The sequence below is a fragment of the Rhopilema esculentum genome, chromosome 6 (assembly GCF_057945365.1).
Source record: "Rhopilema esculentum isolate cy_ngs chromosome 6, ASM5794536v1, whole genome shotgun sequence".
In the NCBI taxonomy this organism is placed as follows: domain Eukaryota; kingdom Metazoa; phylum Cnidaria; class Scyphozoa; order Rhizostomeae; family Rhizostomatidae; genus Rhopilema; species Rhopilema esculentum.
The window spans coordinates 8,225,277-8,244,403 of NC_142820.1; the positions used below are offsets into that span (position 1 = coordinate 8,225,277).

Below are 19,127 nucleotides of genomic sequence, written 5' to 3' on the forward strand. Positions count from 1 at the left end.
TGCTTAGTAAATGAGTTCTTTGAAATCTATATACTGGCTAGATTTGCTTAGGTACAACTTCTTTTATCAACCGTATTTCCAGCGGTCAAACTGACCAAGGCAACACAGCTATATCATATTCTTAATTACACCTTTCCTCTATCATTGAAACAAAACAAAAACAACCAATAAAGATTTTTACCGAGTTAACACAGTGGATTCATACATAATCGAAGAAGAACCTGTTTGAAATTTCTGATAAGGTTTTCCCTTTCCTTCAGCTACCACCTTTAAAGAGATTATGGAAGCTAAACGTTTAGGGGGGCTTTATATGAACCCTGCCACAATACTGAGCCTGAAATGCGAAACATTTTGTATGATTAAGTGGATGTAGCCCCCAGCCCTTGTGTTTCCCACAATAATGAAAGAGATACGATACCGTCAGTTATTCGCACCTCTTTCTATTCGCACCTCTTTCTATTCGAACCGCTTTCCTGTCCTCCTTGTATTTTCATAGAGGTTGGAATCAGATTCATTTCTATGATTCTGCGGTTCCCAATTGCAGCTTGAAAGTAATGATAACCAGGGGACATTTTAAAGGCAAAAGCTTCAAGAGAATCAACGGACATATATCTCAGTGTTTTAAAAATAATTTCAAATTCAATTTGAATTGTATCCAAGGTCATAATGGTATGAAATTTCTGGTGACAGAAGGAAAATCGATCGTGATTGACTGCCAATTAATAGATGTTTAGGTCAGCCAGTTTTATTTCCGTTCAATTTTCTAAACATTTCGAACAATTAAGAGAATAAGAAGTCATCGATATAGAATATAATGTGTGAAGTAAAGAAAACCACTCACACTTCAAAAAGCCGGCTGTGCACCAGTTTCGCCCAATATCAGGGCTCATCAATACAGCTAGACTGTCTCTATGAGCTAGGCTGCACGAGGACCTAAAGCTGACCTAGAGCCAACAATTAGGCCGTCAGTGGCAATGCATCTGGGAGGTAGTGTAGAAAGGAATTGAAGTACGCATGTGTCTTAAAAACTCGACAGTCTCTGTAAGCAATATCACCGAGAACCGTACCGCAAAGCAGTGCTGAGGTTTTGGGGACTGTAAGCCCTGTAAGCCCATAATATAATGCGTTGGCCAGAGAAGCTTCGGAAGCTTTGTCTTGTCAGGAGCATTTAGAACTCTAATCGAGGCACATCCTGGTTCCGCGTGAAAACTTAGGCAAGCTTAACCCAGATCAATTTCCAGTCAAAAATTGAATAAATTATACAGCTATAAGACTAAGGCAGATACACTACCTCGAATCGCATACGGCATGCAGAGATCTAAAACTTACAGAAATCCATGCTACATAATTCTAATCCATTTTACTGCATGTTATTAGGAAGAAACTACGCTGTTGAATCGCCATTCAAAATGAAGATCCACTTACAAAAGCAAGTCACACAAAACAATTGTCAAAGCAAACGAAATTTCTTCAAAAAAATATGGAACAAAATACTATTAAAACAAAAAGAAGATACAATAAAAGAAGGCATAAAAGTCTCGAACAATAGCAAGAATTCGGGCATTGAAACAAAATTGTTATTGATAATTTACTCTTTATTGCCCATTTATTCGTTATTCCATGATTTTATTTAGCAAAGTATCACGTGTTTGCTCATCTTCACTAATAACGAGGCTACTGCGAAAACCCGAATCAAATTATAACTGCGTATGGAACATTGGGTTAAACTTAAACGAAATAAGGCCTTAAAGATTACATAAATAATAAATGAGCATGACCAAGCATAAATAGAATTTAAGAAATAGTGTTTACGCAGCTAAATTGTCGATAGCAATAAATATTGTTATGTTTTCACTGATTATATTTGTTAAGCAACTTGGAGTAGAGTTACACTTAGGCGAGAGCAGCAGATAACAATCCAACAACCAAAGTAACTCTCATCAAAGATTGGATTGCAGTGGAATTCATCAAATCCATCATACGTTGCATTGCATCATTGTTGTAACCGACAGAACAGCCATGCACACAACATTTAGAGAAATCGTTTAACAAAGAAAGGAAAGTGTTTGAGAATACGCACAGGCTCCACTCTCTGGCTTTATCTTGCATTTTGAATCAAACCTTCTTGGTCATCGATTACGAAATTGAGCTGCGAATAACATAAGCGGAAATTGGTCAATAGGTCATGAAGGAATATGGTTGAGCATAAAAAGTATCATTGATAGGACTTTACACCCTTTGACAGTTGCGATGGGTAGGCGCATATGATATTTCATTTTATATTGTACCAAATAAAAAACAGCAAATAAAGACAAAATTACCACGTTTATAGAAATGCCACTGGTCTTAAAGGAACAGCAAAATAAATGTATACGGGATGATCTACAATGCCTGCCAAAAGTACTTGGAACACCCAGCAATTTACGCTGCATTTGATATCTTTCATCCCTTTCATGAAAAAAAATTACTACTTCCGCCCCCTTTCCTCTAAAACAATGTTGATGATTTAGAGAAATATCATAAAAAAAGCGCAAAAGAAAGTGCTTCCTAAACTCCTAACCGATTTGATAGTAAACCAACATTGTTCTGGAGGGGAGAGGGGGATGATTGATTTTGACCTTGGAAATTGACGTCAGTGTTCCAAGACTTTTGGCAGGCATTGTATCCCTGAATTTATAACAAGAAACCCCTTTTGATTCAAAACTATTTGAAAGAGGTCTCAACAGCTCATCTTAGCCACAACATAAAATTCACATATTGCTTTATAAAACAACATTCCGTTCATAAAACACTGCTTTTTCTACCAGTGAAATTCTATCGTCTTTGACAATTCTGCCGTAGACGTCACATTCTCAGAATACATGCCAAGAGAATGAATGGTTACCAGATCATGCAGAAGCCAAGCGAATTTCTGAACAAACCGGTAGGATTAGAATACACGTCTGAATCTTTCATTAACAAACACTTTTCTTTAGCATACATCTTCTAAACAACGAACAAACAGTTTCGTACCAAAATTTTTTAGCTATGACCAAAGCCTATAGAATTAACTTACGAACAATGGTTACCTCTACCGATAGGCAGTATCTTGAGTATAACAGGTATTCGTTATATGGACTTTCTACTGTAAAAAATTAGTATACGATGATTAAAGCCCTGGTCAAACGAATTAAACATCGGCATAAACCATCATCCAACATTGTCGGATAACATTGTTTCATTCGTTTGGCCACCATGTTCTACGGTATCTTACGATGTTTTATTATGCTTTACGAAATTTGATTTCCATTAAACATTTCATAAAACATGTACCTATGTTTGATCAACAATGTTTCGTTTGGCCAGCCTTTAAAACATTTGTTTTACTCATGCAAACGCAGTATGTTGAGATTCGGTAAAAACGCAGTAACTGTAGGAAACTGTGAGGCAGCGCTTGACCATCACAGTTGTTTTGAAATCTCTTTGGTTCCTTTAACCTAGTCATAAAACATCGTCCAACAATGTTGTTACAACAATGTTGGGTAATGTTTTACAAATGTCTGAGTCGTTTGTCCAGACCTTAAGTACCAGAATACGTATAAAAACAATGGATTCATGCTTATATATTTTATATCTTAATCTGTTTCGATACCATCTCATTATTAACTTAAATAACTATCCTCCACATATACATTAGAAATTATATCTTTGCAGTTTATCAAAGGATTAAAAACAAAACATTACACCCAATCTTATTAGTGATGAAGTTGAAAGCATTGAATTGATTGCTGGTAATTGAATCTAGGCCTCGAAATGCATCCCAGCAACAAATCCAGTACTTTACTTGCTGAAAATCTTGAGATGCCCGTAGTGAACTGGGACCATTGTGAAAAAATTACAGGCTGTTACTTCAAACAAACCTTTGTTAAATTTCCTCGCAACCAAAAATATTAGTTCGATAAACAACAACACAGGTATAATCTGAATAGAGCGGAGGAAAATCTTGAAAATCAAGGAGCGATTACTTTTTCTTTAATAGACAAATTCATCCTTCAATGGATTTTTTGACGTACTTACTTTCGGGGTTCCTATAGAAGTTAGCAATTACTTTTGATTCTTCCTTGAAAAAACAATATTTCAGGCTTCAGGAATATCACTGTTTACACAAACCAATTACAGTTCCAACTGCACAATGTCCAAACCAAACCCTCTCTGCTGTCACCATTACGCAGATATCATTAAGATAAAAATTCTTGAATGAAAATATAAAACACACTCAAGTTTTTTTATTGAATAGCAATTTACTTTCTGACTTCTGACGTCACTGTTTATCCAGTATTCTTAAGTTTAAGAACAAATGATAGGTTATTCAATTTTGCGGGTGGGAAAAGAAGGTTTTATTGGTTATGTGTTACATCGATGAATCTTTAACAAATTCTAAACTGATTACTTTTGGGATTTTCCTGTAAAAATGGATATTCATGGAAGATCGTTCAGCTACGGTACATATTAAAACGGTTTATCACTTTTTTGCTCTTGATGAAAAAATAAAACGTCAGCAAATCCTGATTGGTTAACAAAAGTAATCTGTAAACATAGAAAAACCAAAAAGGAAGCATTGGAGGAGAGTCCAACAAGATACTAAAGCTAAAAAATAAAAGCTGGAAAAGCAAAAATTTATAACTAAATATGCATTATGCTTTTTGATCGTCAGTTTTAAGGGCTTATTTCTTCCAGAAAGAAGTAGAAATGAATAACAAATACACAAATAAAAAAATCAAAAAAAAATTTAACAAATAAAAAGGACAAAAAGCATTATTTCAGACAAGCCCCTGTAGCCCAATATCCTTAGAAAGAAGCTCACCACCTCTATTTAAAAAGCCCCTTAGAGCCTTAGCATTTTTTGTGGAGAAGCGCTGCTTGTTAATTTCTAGAACTTCAATTTGATGATACATATATCAAACGTCTGAGCATCCTAGCTGCTGTGGACAAATGATGGATTGCATCATCTATATCTGACAAACTGACTATGATACTGGTGATGATAATACATTGATATTAAATGTTTTTACCATGATTAGAGAGGGACATTAGAGGCAACAATACATGACAATCCTGTTACATTCCTTTCGGAAATGTTGAAAAAGTATACGTTTCATGGTTGGTTTTTAAGCGTGGCAGATGGGTAGGCAGATGACTTTTTGTGACAATTTCTAACAATTACAACACGCCGTATCCATCCTGTCTCAGTTTATATATTTTTGAATAGAGAGTTTAAGGATTCCTTCGCTGGTTGGTTCAAGGTAAAAAGGTATTAATAATTTAGCACTCGTCACACTCACACAACACACTGCTTACCGGAATTACTGATGGGCAGGGTGTGCAACCGCCAACGAATAAGGCCTAAATAGAGAGACAATGGGGCCACGAACTGTTAAAAGTAAGTTGCTAGCTAGAAGCTTCATTGAAGAAAAATTCAAGTGATGCAAAGACCAATCACGAAAGTGGTGATTATACAAAACAAAAAGAGCTGTGATGAAAAATGATAATCAAGGAAAATGACAACAGTTGATTGCAATTGTTGAAGGTGATGATGGGTTGGCAAATTATCAACGATTATGACACAATTGTTAATCGATGACTGATGGCTGTCGTTATGGTGATGATTGATTTGATGATTGATTTGATGATTGTTGATGATGACGACTGAAGATGACTGATTACGAGTGATTATGATTTAATATCTTTGATAATGGTGACGACTCATGATGATGGATGACAATTGATTATGATTGATTATGATTGATAATGGTGATGTCTCATGATGATTGATGAAGATTGATTATAACTGATGATGATTGATCAAGAGTAATTATGATTTATTATGATTTATTTGATTATGATATGATCTAATTACAGACAAGAAAAGAAGTAACTTTTCCAGAAATTTCGCTGTTTCTATTAATCCATAGTCCATAATCATATAAAAATCATTATCTACAATGATACGTTCAGTAACAAATAATGTACAGAACTAATTAAATTTCACTATGAATCAGCAAAATGTATTCATATATTCCATATAAAAGGCTATAAAACATTATAAATTTTCAAATCTTAAAAAAACTACGATAATTTTTTAATACTCTGATTAACAATTAGATGAGTTACAAAACTCTACCTTAAAGGGGTTATTGCCCACCCAAAAAGTACCAAAAGACAGTATTTTATCCCGGTCAAGGCTTCTATGAAAATAACATCGATAGAAATTTTGGCAAATCTTCGACTGAAATTTTTTTATTCTATTCGATGTGAATCAGTCGTGAGGGATATCTGCCACATAATATGACAATGAACGCACAATGCTTCCAAGCAATAGCTTTCCTGCAGCTAACGCTATTAATGATTTCAAAATTTTCAAACATAACTTCGTACGTCCAATTTCGGGAAGCAACATTATCAGAACGGAGGTTGGAATTGAAAAGAAAACATATAAAAGCTGTTTAGAGAGAATCGAATACTTAAAAGTATCACTTTAAACTATATAGAATTTAAATGTTTGTTTTTCTGAAAAGAATAATACTGAACGTAAAGTGTATTTTTAGTAAGGCTAACAACGTCGTACGAATAGACGATTGAATCGAAAAGTTGCTTCGACTTCTCAAGAAAGTAGGGGGCTTATCTCACTGCTTTTGCCTAGGGCCTGCAAATAAACGATCAGTTTTTAGAGCGGTTTCAACTTTTTCTGTTAAAGGTTAGTCGATTATTCAGGCACAATGAAATTAATGTTTATTAATGGCAATTGGTTATGGTTATGGGTTATGGTTATAAGGAGACGTATCCAACACAGCATGTTTCAACATAGGTGCTTCATTTTTGTATGAATGGAAAAATTTATTCGTCCCAAGGAAATGGTTCGTAAGAATGACAAATGTAGATGCTGATATTGATATGATTAGAGTTTGATATCATTGCAGTTTGATTAAATTGAAATAATGCAATTACGACGACAAAGTATACGAATCTTCTAGCCAAGTTGTTGAATGAAATCGTAACCATGATTATAAACAGAGCAATCTCGATCGTCATCGATCAATATCAGTGTTCAATCATGATAACCAAACAACCATCGCTACAATCATGACTATCATGATCGCGACTGTGATAAATCACTGATTAAGGAATGAATAAGAAAATTTACAAGGAGCAAAAAAGGATCCCTACCGATTTTCGCTTTCTCTCTGCGCAGGCACCGACAACAACAGCAGACAAAATGAGGACCCCTCCAAGAGCAATTAATCCATACTGCAGATATTCACCGAGGGAAACCGCGAAATAAACCTGGTTTTTGAATTTCTTGGCATCTGCGTCACCAACAAGACCATGCTTGAAAAGATAGTATCAAGTTAGTGGTGACAAAAACGATGGGGGTAACAACCGTATGTTTGAACAAAAAAACTTTGAAAACAGGCTGCTCAACAACCTACCCTAAAAAGGCTAACTATCAGAAGCCATAAACTAGGCCAAACGACTTCTTGAAGGATAAAAATTTGCAATCTTAATCAAGTCGAACAATTTATAAAAGGATACCGATACCGATCAAACGTCATTTTTTTATAAATCAAAACATAAAAATCGAAACATCCTAAATCTGATAAACAAAAGGTCCGATTTCTTTAGAGTCAAATTTGTTTCTTTATGATTGTATGTAGAAAAAGCTCAATTTATAAAGCCAATCTCCCTTATTCACGAAAATGATTCCTTTCCTTAACACTGCTCATATAAAAAACAGTCCTTACCTCTTCAATGTACATTATCGGGTAAAGAAAATCTCTCACTTTATGCATAATACTGCAAACAGGAAATTATAAGGTTAAAATAACTCTTAATTTCAAAAAAAGAAAAAGCTCTGTGTTGTTCAAGATTTAAAAAATCTATATGTGAACTAATGATGACAATCGCAGAAGTATTACAAGGGGCTTGGGGTAGCTAGGTGACCATTTCTATTTTCTCGCAGCCTTCAGGTTGCATGTTACTATCACTGCTTGCTGGGGGTAGGAATGGGGGGGGGGGATTGAAAGGGGAAAGCGTCCAAATCATGGGGCAGACTGGGTCTAATTGAAGCCTAGCCAAACTCACTTTGTACAGTATATATTCCCAATTTACCGATTCCGTAGGCTGTTTTTCGCTGTTTGATGTGAAATGCTTTGTTGCTAACCAAGAGTCTAGCAAGTAGGTTGAATGTTTGCAAGTAGGTTGAATCAGGTGGACCCTTAACAATTTCAACAATATTGTAATAATAATTAAACAATTTTGCGATGTGACACGAAACCCAACAAACAAATTGAAACGAAGGTGATATCTGGCTGAAAAATCAAAAGAAATATATAAGAGATAGAGATATATTAGTAAGAAATTCATATTTACACTTCATATCCAGGATCATTCTGAATCTCAATATTCACTTGCAATCTTTTGAATGCCTTCATTGTGATACCGGTATACTATAAAAAGAAAATATCAAATGAAAATATACTGTTAATCACAAAAAATAATATGTATAGCAATAACAACTAAAAACACAAATTTCTAATGTAGATGAAAATAAACTATACTTGGCTAAAATTATTACTTTCCAATACGAATTTAACTACATTGAAGTAAAAATACCATTATTATTGGTCTTGGAGTGAGAAGTATCAAATTTAGGATTATTTAGTATAAACTTTTTTAGTTTTTTGGCGGGAACCAAACAAAGTAGGGTCATCTGTCGAAGGGATACTTTCCTTTTATTTATGTTGAAAATAAAAACGGTCCCTGTTTGCCATTTTTCCACTCAACTATTTTTCTATTTACATCATACATGAATGTGTTTGCGATTTTATACCTTAAAATAAAGTTTCTCATACAGTTGCAGCAATTTTTGAATAATTCCGCAGTAATTCCATTGTAGTTACTTTGCTTAGGCCTGTTTACTTTATTGTTCCTTTTCATTTATTCCTTCACATTCTAACACCACAGCAAAGGCCTCCTCTACGCCATTCACAAATCATGCATCCCCTAACCTCTACTGTTTACTATTTAACTGCTGCGCTATTCATTTCACTCAACCCTCCGATCATTTGTTTTTCTCAACAAAATAACTGCATATAAGTAAGTAAAAAGGTATAGTCAGTTAAGCTCTACAATAAAATTCGCCGTTACACGACAAAACTCTCTCTGGCTCAGTGTTTTCTGCACATAAAATAAGTCATACGCAGGGAAGGGCAGGTAATAGAGATCTCTAGTGTGACGTCACAAAAAAACTATTTTTAGAATTTTCGAATTTTGACCACATAACATAAAAGAACATCGTAAAATCCACCCATTTATGCAAAATCAGTTAAATTTGTTAAAAATGGGTTGAGCTGTGGCCAATAGAATATTTGAAGTTTGCTAACGGATTACTGTTATTTTGGCTCAGTTCATAAAGTTATGAACTGAGACCAAATTAAAGAGGTTTCATGGGGCTAGCGCTTGTGCTCATCTGGTCATATCTCAGCCAATCCGTAATACCTTTAACTGATTGTGCAGATTTAGAGGTATTTCATGATGCTCTCTCGGGTTATGGGAAAAAATTTCAAAATTCTAAAAATATATTTTTGTGACCTCATCACTTGACAACTCTATAAGGAGAACAGTCGTTCCTAAACCATGATTTCGAGAAAAAGCTTTTTACTTTCTGGACGATGACAACTCTTCTTCTACCCCTCGCAGAGGAATCATTTCTGTTGACAAATAGACCGAGAGTGCTGTCCTCAATGCCTAACCCAAATTCCTTCATCTCTGCAACGCACTCATGCACAGTATTATCAAAACATGCTAACTCTAATTAAAAAAGCGCTGAAAGCTAAAAGTGCATCAACTTACAGGTTCAACGTAGAGAAAAGTCCCGTGTTTTTCAGGATTTGGTTTCAAACCATCGATCGCCTCGTAATACATAGGGTCTCCTTGGTAAAAATGGGGCCCAGACATCAGAATCGGAGGATCTGCAAATAAAAGGAATACAATTTTCTTGGCGATATTGTGATTAAGTTCAAATGCTAGAACACCACTAACGCAACATCCACTAACGCTACTTTTCTAGCTTTACTCCAGGTGTCACTCACTGGTCTCTCTACAAGATCGAATAAAGAAGACACCATGGGCCGTGGGATATCAAATCAAGTTAAACCACAATAGCTCTGCTAGTTCAATGTTACATGCATAGATTCCAAGATTCTGATTCAATCAAGATAATTTATCTGTTAAGTGTAGCCTAACAAATTCAGTTCAACAGAACAAGGAAGATATACGAAATTCCGCGAAGATCTGAGAAACAAATCTATTAATAACAACAAATCACTAGCTGAAACACCTGGGAGTGATCAAATCTTGAACTACTGCCACTCTAACTCAACCAAACTGAACCATTTCGTTAAGATAGCTGCATACCGGTCAGTGATATGGTGCTCGATGCCGAATAGGCAAATTTTGAATGCAACGCCGTATCAAGGAAGACCTTTCACCGTCTCAGATAAAGTGAAATGTTCTGTTTGAAGTTGTAATAAGATAACTCGGACTTCCTGCGAATTGGCGATCTATTTATTCTTTTCCTGAAATACAAACTTACTTTTTTGCAAGAAGGAGGCTTACTAGAAGGTAGGTTAACAAAGAGCAGTGTTGGTAAAGAAATTCGCTTGAGATAATGAAAACGTTTTCAACTTACTCATTGGTAGGCACTGCCCGATGTGTAAAACTCCGGTTCCGTAGCATTTTGGAACACAAAATGGTGCATTATCCTTGTTCACGGTTGCATTTTGAAACAGCTCATCTGTAGTTGAATACATCTGTAACTTTATGTCTTTTACATAACTGTCTTTTTTGTATTTGACATATAATGACCTGTTGATAATGACAAATGTCTTACAACCAAGAAACTGTCGGACCGGATACTTATATCTATAAAATATCTTTGACATAGAAACCAAACTTCAAATTCAAATTCAAGTTTTTGCAGAAGTCATACTTTTATTTCATCGGATACTCGAAAACAAAGGTCTTTAAAACGCCCATCAGATGTAGAATGGGAAATTGAGGTTATAAATTCCTCAGTTACCTACAACGATGAGCGCAAAGGGCTTCTTTGGATCAAAAGGATGTACATCCATCCTCTTTTCACAATTCGATCCTAGCTCTAGGCAAAGATTTTCAAGGCCAGAAACAAATTCTTTGGAAAGATTTACAATCCAACAAATATTTTAACTAATTCTAAAATCTAGCCCCCCATAGGGAAAGGGGGGTTAGATTTTAGAATTAGTACGAAAGTTTGCTGCCTCGCACGTGGTTAGGCGTTTGACTAGACAGCCATCGCTAGAATTGTATTTGACATTAACAGAGCAGCCATGAATGGAATTGTAGCTATGTGGCACGAATAACATAGCACATTTTGGTAACAATGAGTTTTCTCTAAAAGCATTTCACGGCTAGGAAATGTTAAGGGGAAAAAATTTGAAGGTCTTTGCTCTTTCTTCGGCCATTTTGCATGACTCAGATAAAAAACTGCTGAAAAACATGGACATAAAGCAACCTCTCTAGCAGAAAGTAAAATTAGCCATAATGATGTCCGATCATTTTCCAAACATTTTCTTATTCTGATACGGTAGAAAACCAGGGTATTACCTGCATACATCGGACACGAATATGTAGAGCCGTTCTGTTTTTGATGGATTCGGAGAGAAATGCGTTCCATCTGAAACAAAAACAAACAAAGGTTTACGGTGACCCCAGTACATCAGGCCCTGATGCTCAGCATCAGATGATTCAAATGATTAAGGTCGATAGGATGAACACTGATTGGTGAAAATACAGAAGAAATTATTCCATCAAAAATAAGCCTTAGTGACCAGTCAGGCCGAAACTTGGTGGGTAACTGCTCGAAGTCTATTTCAAGCTTGATCACTTAGTCAGAGGTCACTACACTTTCCTTGGCGTAATATAGAAAAATGTAATCATTTAGTTGACAGAACTGCAGTGTTGAACGACCAAAGTAGAAAGCACTAATCTATAATGCTTGTTTCTCGAAAATTCCCAATCAAAGGCATTGATGAATGTGTTAGAGAAACGATATGAAACAGCTACCTTTCTTTTCAAAGCGTTCTCGATGAAAATTCAAAAAAGAGATGAATAGCGCTTTTACCCACCTGTACCGTTAATCATATTTCCATATGTCGAATTCCAAAATGGCAACAACCTGCAACAAAAAAATCAAAACATAGTGGAGCAAGAGCATAAAATATTGGATTTTTCCAAGAAAATGGCTAATAATAATATATGCATGTTGGAGATGGTAATCCATGGAATGGTTGAGGTAAATGATTAGAAAACGTTTTGAAAAGAAGTTTACTAACTAAAAGCTAAAACTTAGAAGCATCTGACACAGGTGCGAGGATGGCTCAGTTCTTAGAGGCGCTGATTACAGACCCAAGGGTCCGTGATTCGAGTCCCTGGCATGACCAAACTTTCACCCAGAGTGGGGACAGTCGCCAGCTCTCTGTAATTCCAGGCGTAGGAATCACGAGGTGTGGTCACATCGAGAGGAAGGACCAGGAGACTGCTCGATAAGCATAGCTTCTCACTGTCCTAAAAACTACCTTCGGATGCTAGATAGCAACAAATACAAATAAAGGGTGACTAATGGTTATCAGGCCAATCATGCAAAAACATAGCGCAAGATGGGCAGTTTAAAATACTTTTCTATTTCTTGCATACCTTAAGCTCCCACTCCCCTTTTTGAGACAATTCTCATCACTTTGTCTTTGTTCACGTCATTGGAATATTTCTCATTTTTCTTTTCCCAATCCTCCTTCTAATATTGAAATTTCCTTCAACAGGATTGAAAACTTTCAACAGGATTGAAAATTTTCATAAATTTAAAAACTTACGAGTTTCCTTTCCATTTCGTTGTGAGCTGCAAATTTTTAATATCATTTTGTCCTGTCATTATCGTTGTGTTCCCTGCCTGTTTCATGCCAGCTGTTCCATTGTACTAAACGACAGAAAAATAAAATGCCAAAAAATCTTAATATATGCATAAAAATCAATTGAATGAAAAAGCACAATAAATATAGCACAGCTGAGCCCCAAAATCTAAACTTTTGTGAATTGTGAAAAAGTGTGCAATCTTTTTTAATTGGACTAGCTTTAAAGTTCATTCTTTGGCAAAAATTGACAATTTACAAGAAGATCTGGCTTAGTGCTTTATCCATAAAAATATCAACACATAAAAAATAAACAAACAGGCAAGATTGACAGTTCCTGTAATTAAGTAATGATGCCAATAGGAAATATCTTAAAATTATGGGAAGGATCAATCTATTAAAATTTTCTGCACGTAAAACAGAGTGTATACTTTCAGTCTTTCAGGGGAGTCTTTAAAAAGTCTTTCACGGTGATAAATAAATGATATAATTTGATGGAAAGAAATGTTTAATTGCCTTTCTGACAGAAAAACTTTATCATGTATCTATCTAGACCTTAATCATATGAATTATGTGAGCAGTTTGGCAGATGATGTGGTCGCTTGGTAAAAGTTAATTTCAAAACAATTGAACTGTCTATTTTTGTGTTGCAAGGGGGCTGTTTCCTCAAATAAAGGGTATGATTTAAGTCTTTTTTCAAACCAGCTCTGCTATATAAAACATATTAGCTTTGTGAATCTCACATGTGATGAGTAGAGCAGATATGAGGCCGCTTGGGTCACTGACCGGCTTGATATTGAGAGATAAAAACGGATAAATATATAAGAGAGTTGTTGGATGTTGTAAAGTTAGCAGAAGTGATGTGCACAGAAAGTTATGTTGAATCTGACAGGTATAAAAAGAAGAGATAACAAATCCTAAATAAGAAAGCCCAAGTCCTATAAAAGAATAGTAGAAGGTCTAGAGGTAAGTCAAGAAATAGTCCTTATAGTAAGGTTGTCCTGATTGAACAAACGGAAAAAAAGTCCTATTTGGAAAGGTTGTATTTGATAATTATAAGTTGAGAAGGCCTATCCCTAAAACCAATAAAAATGTCAAGTTCAGCATAGACAGCTTCAGGGTTGGGATAAAGCTACCTGGGATAGAGCATTTTTTTCACTACTGGGGAAACTTTGCCAAAAGAGCCCAAAGAGAAATAACCAAAAGGAGCACACATGTCTATGCTGCAGTGAGGCGTTTATTTGAAACCATAGAAAAAGACAAGCAGAGCTACAATGCCTGCCAAAAGTACTTCGAACACCCACCAATTTACGCTGCATTTGATATCTTTCATTCCTTTCATAAAAAAAATTGCTACTTCCGCCCCCTTCCAATATTTTGGTTGTACAAAATTTGAAAATGGCTTTGAAAAAAGCAAACATTTTGAGACATACTTAAGCTTTTTTCTGACATTCTTCAGAGTATAAAATGTCAAGACATGGATCGAAAACTATACGCTAGGAAATATATATACCCAGTTGTGGATCGAAATAGGAGTTTGTTTTCACCTTAGGATTCCATTGGTAACATTTTTAATAGGCAAGCGGCACTGATTGGGCAACCTCAACAGTCATGTGTTCGCTTTTTGGATTGGCCTTTTTGGATTGGCCTTTTTCGATCCACGACTGGGTATACATATTTCCTGTGCGAGATATGCTGTCACCTCTTTTTTTAGGACCGGACAAAAGAGCATGATACAATAGGTGATATAATATAAATCTAATTCATGAATTGCAAAAAAACATGAAAGTACAAAGTCAAGAAATACAGATAATGTCATTCAAAAGTTGATTTAAAAAAATAATAGAGGTCAGTTGAAATTGCCTCTTACTACTGGGTATGGCAATGGGCCTACAGGGGAATTTTTTCCTCTGTTAGAAAACTGTTAAAAAATGCCCTGTCTTGGGACAAAGCTAATCTCTAAGCTACCTTCTTTATTCTTCAAAGAACTTTTCAATAATATGGTGCCAGTTTCTGACATTCCAGTTAAGTTTCAGCCCACTTTAAGTGCATTGCTTATTAAAGGTTAAAACTCACGTACAAAAACTTAGGGCTTATATTGGTGCAATTAATAATATTTTCATCTTGCATATGATTGTAAAAATGATTTAGCACTAATCATCTAGAGTATCTCATGAAATGAAGGCCTTACCTGTAGTTGAAGGAATGGGTTTATGTTTGGTATCTTTGCATACAATGCTGGGTCATGTTTTTTCAGATAGTCCAAGAAACTCTTTACCATAGGGTTGTCTTCAACACTTTTCAAAAACTGTAGAAATGTATCATTGTAACCAAACACTATTTCTTTGACAGTTAGTTTGTGAAACATTGTCACTTTTTCAGCACTCATAATTCCTGCCAGCCCAACTTTCACAAAGGCATTTGACTTCATTGTGTCATTAATAAATGTCTAAGGATAAAGTTGCAGAAGAAGTTTAAAATTCTGAATGGATAGCTATGAAACAACAAGCTAGATTAGCCTCATTAGGAAATGCAACATAAGTTTTCTGTTTACATAAAACTAAGGTTTTATAACTGTACCTGGTGAAAAATTATAGAAAAAATATAGAAAAGTGTACATACTACGTATCACAAAAAAAGTTTGATGTCACAAAAAAACTATTTTTAGAATTTTTGAATTTTGACCACATAACAAGAAAGAACACCATAAAATACTCAAATAGACGCAAAATCAATTAAATTTGTCAAAAATTGGGTGAGCTATGGCCAATAGAATATTTGAAGTTTGCTAACGGATTACTGTTATTTTGGCTCAAATCATAAAGTCATGAACCGAGACCAAATTACAGTAGCCTGCGCGCAGATTCGACTGGTTTTCCCAGAGATTAATTTAGTTCGATGGAAAATTTAGAGTTTTAGAAAATTTAGGTAATAGAAACACTGAATTTTCCAATCAACTAAATTTTCAGTCAACTAGATTCATCTCTGAGAAAACCAGTCAAGTCTGCGTGCAGGCTAAATTACAGAGGTTTGATGGGGCCAGAGCTTGTGCTCACTTGGTCATATCTCAGCCAATTTGTAATACCTTTAACTGATTTTGCAGATTAAGAGCCATTTCATGATGCTCTCTCAGATTATGGGAAAAAATTTCAAAATTCTAAAAAAAAATTTTTTTGGCGTCATCACTTGACAACTCTACTGCCCACCGGTTTTGATATAGATTAATAATACGGTGAGACTGGAGCTCTAGGTTTGGAAAAGCAAAGCCTTGATGTAAGAAAGAATCCCTCCAACACTGCTTTTTTAAGGAAGAGTCAAGAAAATGCTTTCTATCAATTCTATCCTTTTTGCAGTGAGATGAACTATTTTGTAAATGAAGGCTCGCTAGCCATTGTGCTCAAGGGGGTGCTCCAATCCCAGTTGCCAAAAGTTAGTGAACCATCTTATATTTGCAAACTTATCTGAAAATTTGCTGATGAAGCATCCTTATATCATAAAAAGCTCCTCGTTTTTACAATGAAGGTTTTGGCAGCATAGGTGATTTACAACCATTTGGAACAATTGCATATTAATGGTTGGGTTGAATAGACATTCATAACATCAAGAGGTCTTACCAATGCAACAATATTTGGAGTTGTAATGTTATCATTTTCAGTACAGTTAGAACAGGACATCTCCTGATCAAATATATATGTTTTATTTTCCAAATATGTCAGCAAATTTCCTCCATCTTCCCATAATACAGGGATATTTTCCCTCATTTCTTTGTATGTGTATGGACCACGCTGTATAACTTTTGGTTTTTCTCCATTCAAAACATCTGCTTCATTTTGCAAATCAAAGACATAGTAACTCATATACAATGGTGATGTTGGCTTCAAGAATTCATCATATCCCTGTGAACCTTTCTTGATGACTATATTCTAAAAAAGGAAATCAGGGAAATACGAATAAACCAAAAATAAACAAATTTTTCTGTACCTTCTTTAAATTCATGTTTACTTAAATTCAGTGAAAAAAAATCATGATGGGGAATACTTATTTGGATATTATAAGAGGATTATAATTCTAAAATCTGGAATACAACCCCAGAATCAATAAAGACGACCAAAAAGACTAAGCAACTCAAAAATGTGCTCCAAACATTGTTCCTTAAAAATAAGTGCACATAAAGTTTTTTCTGCAGAAAATTATCTATCTTGTGTTTTATGTTCACTCTATAATTTATGTAAAATATGTATGTTCACTCTTATTATCTAACTTCAAATAATTCAAAAATGACTTTGGAAAAAGCGAACATTAATCAGAATAAACAGGAAACAATGAGAGGGTAAGCCCATGAAAATATTTAAATGAGGGCCACAAATAGACCAAGTCATACAAAATGTATTGAAGCAACTTTCAATCTTGCCTCAATATGCACACTAAATTGACATGCACACTTCAATGAACAGAAGACGATCCCCCAACAAAGCCTGTCTACACTGGCACCTGATGGTTATGCAATGGAATAGTAAAATTAGCCTTTGAAAAGCAAGAGGACTATTAACCTGGGGTAGAAAGAAGCTAGAGGCTCCCCCCTTCCTAGCGATAGTCATAGAAGTGGGAAATGGATTGGCACAGGAGTGCAAGCAGCTTTTTTATCAAGTGACCACTGCTCAATTTGAAATCTGCAGAGTATGGCAAATGCACACCCGAGATGTTCTTTCTAAAAAGCCCCTTCACCCCATTGTTAAGGTTGTTGCATTTTGAGATCTGGGTGTGTCTAATATCAATTTACTCATCTTTGTTGATGTTGTGCCCACTATCTACACAATTGAAGTGCAAACTTATACCAAAGTGCACACTTAAAATTTTGCTCTTGCACACCTGAGATCTCATTGGAAACTGCCATATTCTGAGGCCCAGCTATTGATTATGTGTATGATATTATACCTAGCTGTATTTGCCATTTTGTGTTTATTTCCAGTTGAGAAGCTTGAAATATGTGACCAATCGCATGAAATGCCATCAAAAACAAAAGAAAATTGTGCATGGCACAACCCCCCCCCCCCCATACTTTCCCCAAAAACAATAGCTATCTCTAAACATGCTGGATAGCTATCATTAAGGTCATACTTGCCTTCAGCTTTGTTTTCCTGCCTTCACTATTATTAAACAACATGTAACTCACTAACCTTTTTAATTTGACTCTGAATTAGTTTGGGAAACTCAGGTATGAGAACACATCCACCGACCAGTAGAACAATTCCAATGATCATCAATGTGGAAATTTTGACATTTGTAGTGCAGCATTTGCGTGAAGAAGTCATGTTTGTGTCCTTTTATATTTCTTGCATGTATTAGGCTTGGGATGTTACCAGTGGATCCTGAATGGTGAAGGATTAAGAAGAAGTCAATTAAAGGATTAAGAAAAAGTCTGATCGCTCAAAAACAAAATTTGGTGAACTAGCGCTGAAGTCAAAGTTCGGCCGACTTATGACAGCACTAACACAATAACTTGTATTTTGATGCCAAAAAAGGAAACGTCACCTATTGTCTCCGGTCATTAAAAGGTCACATGAGGCCAGGCTGTCCTCTACTAAGCCATGTGACTGACAATAGCGTCCAAGAAATCCAGTCAGTGCCTATCTGGTTTTCGGTTGCTAAAATTACAAGCATTTCTGCAATAGATTAAACTTATAATAAAAAACAACATGACCTCAAAAAATACGATCTTTGCTTTACCTGCGGCTTGTCGATTTGCATCACAAAGTTGTTGCTCTTTTGTTGAGACACTCAGGCATACACAGTCGAGGTGAAAGTGCAAGCATTACCTAGCCCATGCTGATTGAGTTGAATCGAAGGATGTTGTTGTTGCTTTTTCTATTCACCTCATTGGTCTCACCCGCTGGTCTCACCCAAAAAGATTCTATGGTCTCACCCTATGGTCTCACCATACTGATGTAGCAGGGCCCGCAACGATTCTAAAGTAGAGAGGGGGGCAAAAGGGGGTCACCTGTTTGATATTTAAAAGGGGGATCTAATACCTATAGTTAGCAAGAAAAGTGGGGGGCATGTCCCCAGGGCCCCCTGTGGTGCGGACCCTGTGTAGTGCTATCAAAATAACAAGGGGAGAGGATCTTGCACAAAATTTTGCGCAAAAATAGC

At 35.7% G+C, this 19,127-nt stretch overlaps 1 protein-coding gene across 4 annotated transcripts; it reads right to left on the minus strand.

Annotated features, from left to right (window-relative positions):
- Positions 1–1,268: 1,268 nt before the first annotated feature.
- On the minus strand, positions 1,269–18,854 carry LOC135685960 (lysosome membrane protein 2). 4 transcript variants are annotated; one of them, XM_065202079.2, is made up of 14 exons: positions 18,705–18,854; positions 18,155–18,346; positions 16,592–16,900; positions 15,169–15,426; positions 12,942–13,045; positions 12,201–12,250; positions 11,680–11,749; positions 10,727–10,902; positions 9,889–10,007; positions 8,407–8,483; positions 7,779–7,830; positions 7,204–7,365; positions 5,338–5,382; positions 1,269–2,149 (listed from the first exon to the last, which is right to left on the minus strand). In XM_065202079.2, the coding sequence occupies exons 2-14, from the start codon at positions 18,287–18,289 to the stop codon at positions 2,099–2,101; spliced, it is 1,608 nt and encodes a 535-aa protein (XP_065058151.2). In that variant the 5' UTR covers positions 18,290–18,346; positions 18,705–18,854; the 3' UTR covers positions 1,269–2,098. The 4 variants fall into 4 exon arrangements, with proteins under 4 accessions (XP_065058151.2, XP_065058152.2, XP_065058153.2 ...); XM_065202080.2 differs by lacking the exon at positions 18,705–18,854 and adding an exon at positions 18,679–18,701; XM_065202081.2 differs by lacking the exon at positions 5,338–5,382 and having other exon boundaries at positions 18,705–18,853.
- Positions 18,855–19,127: the final 273 nt, after the last annotated feature.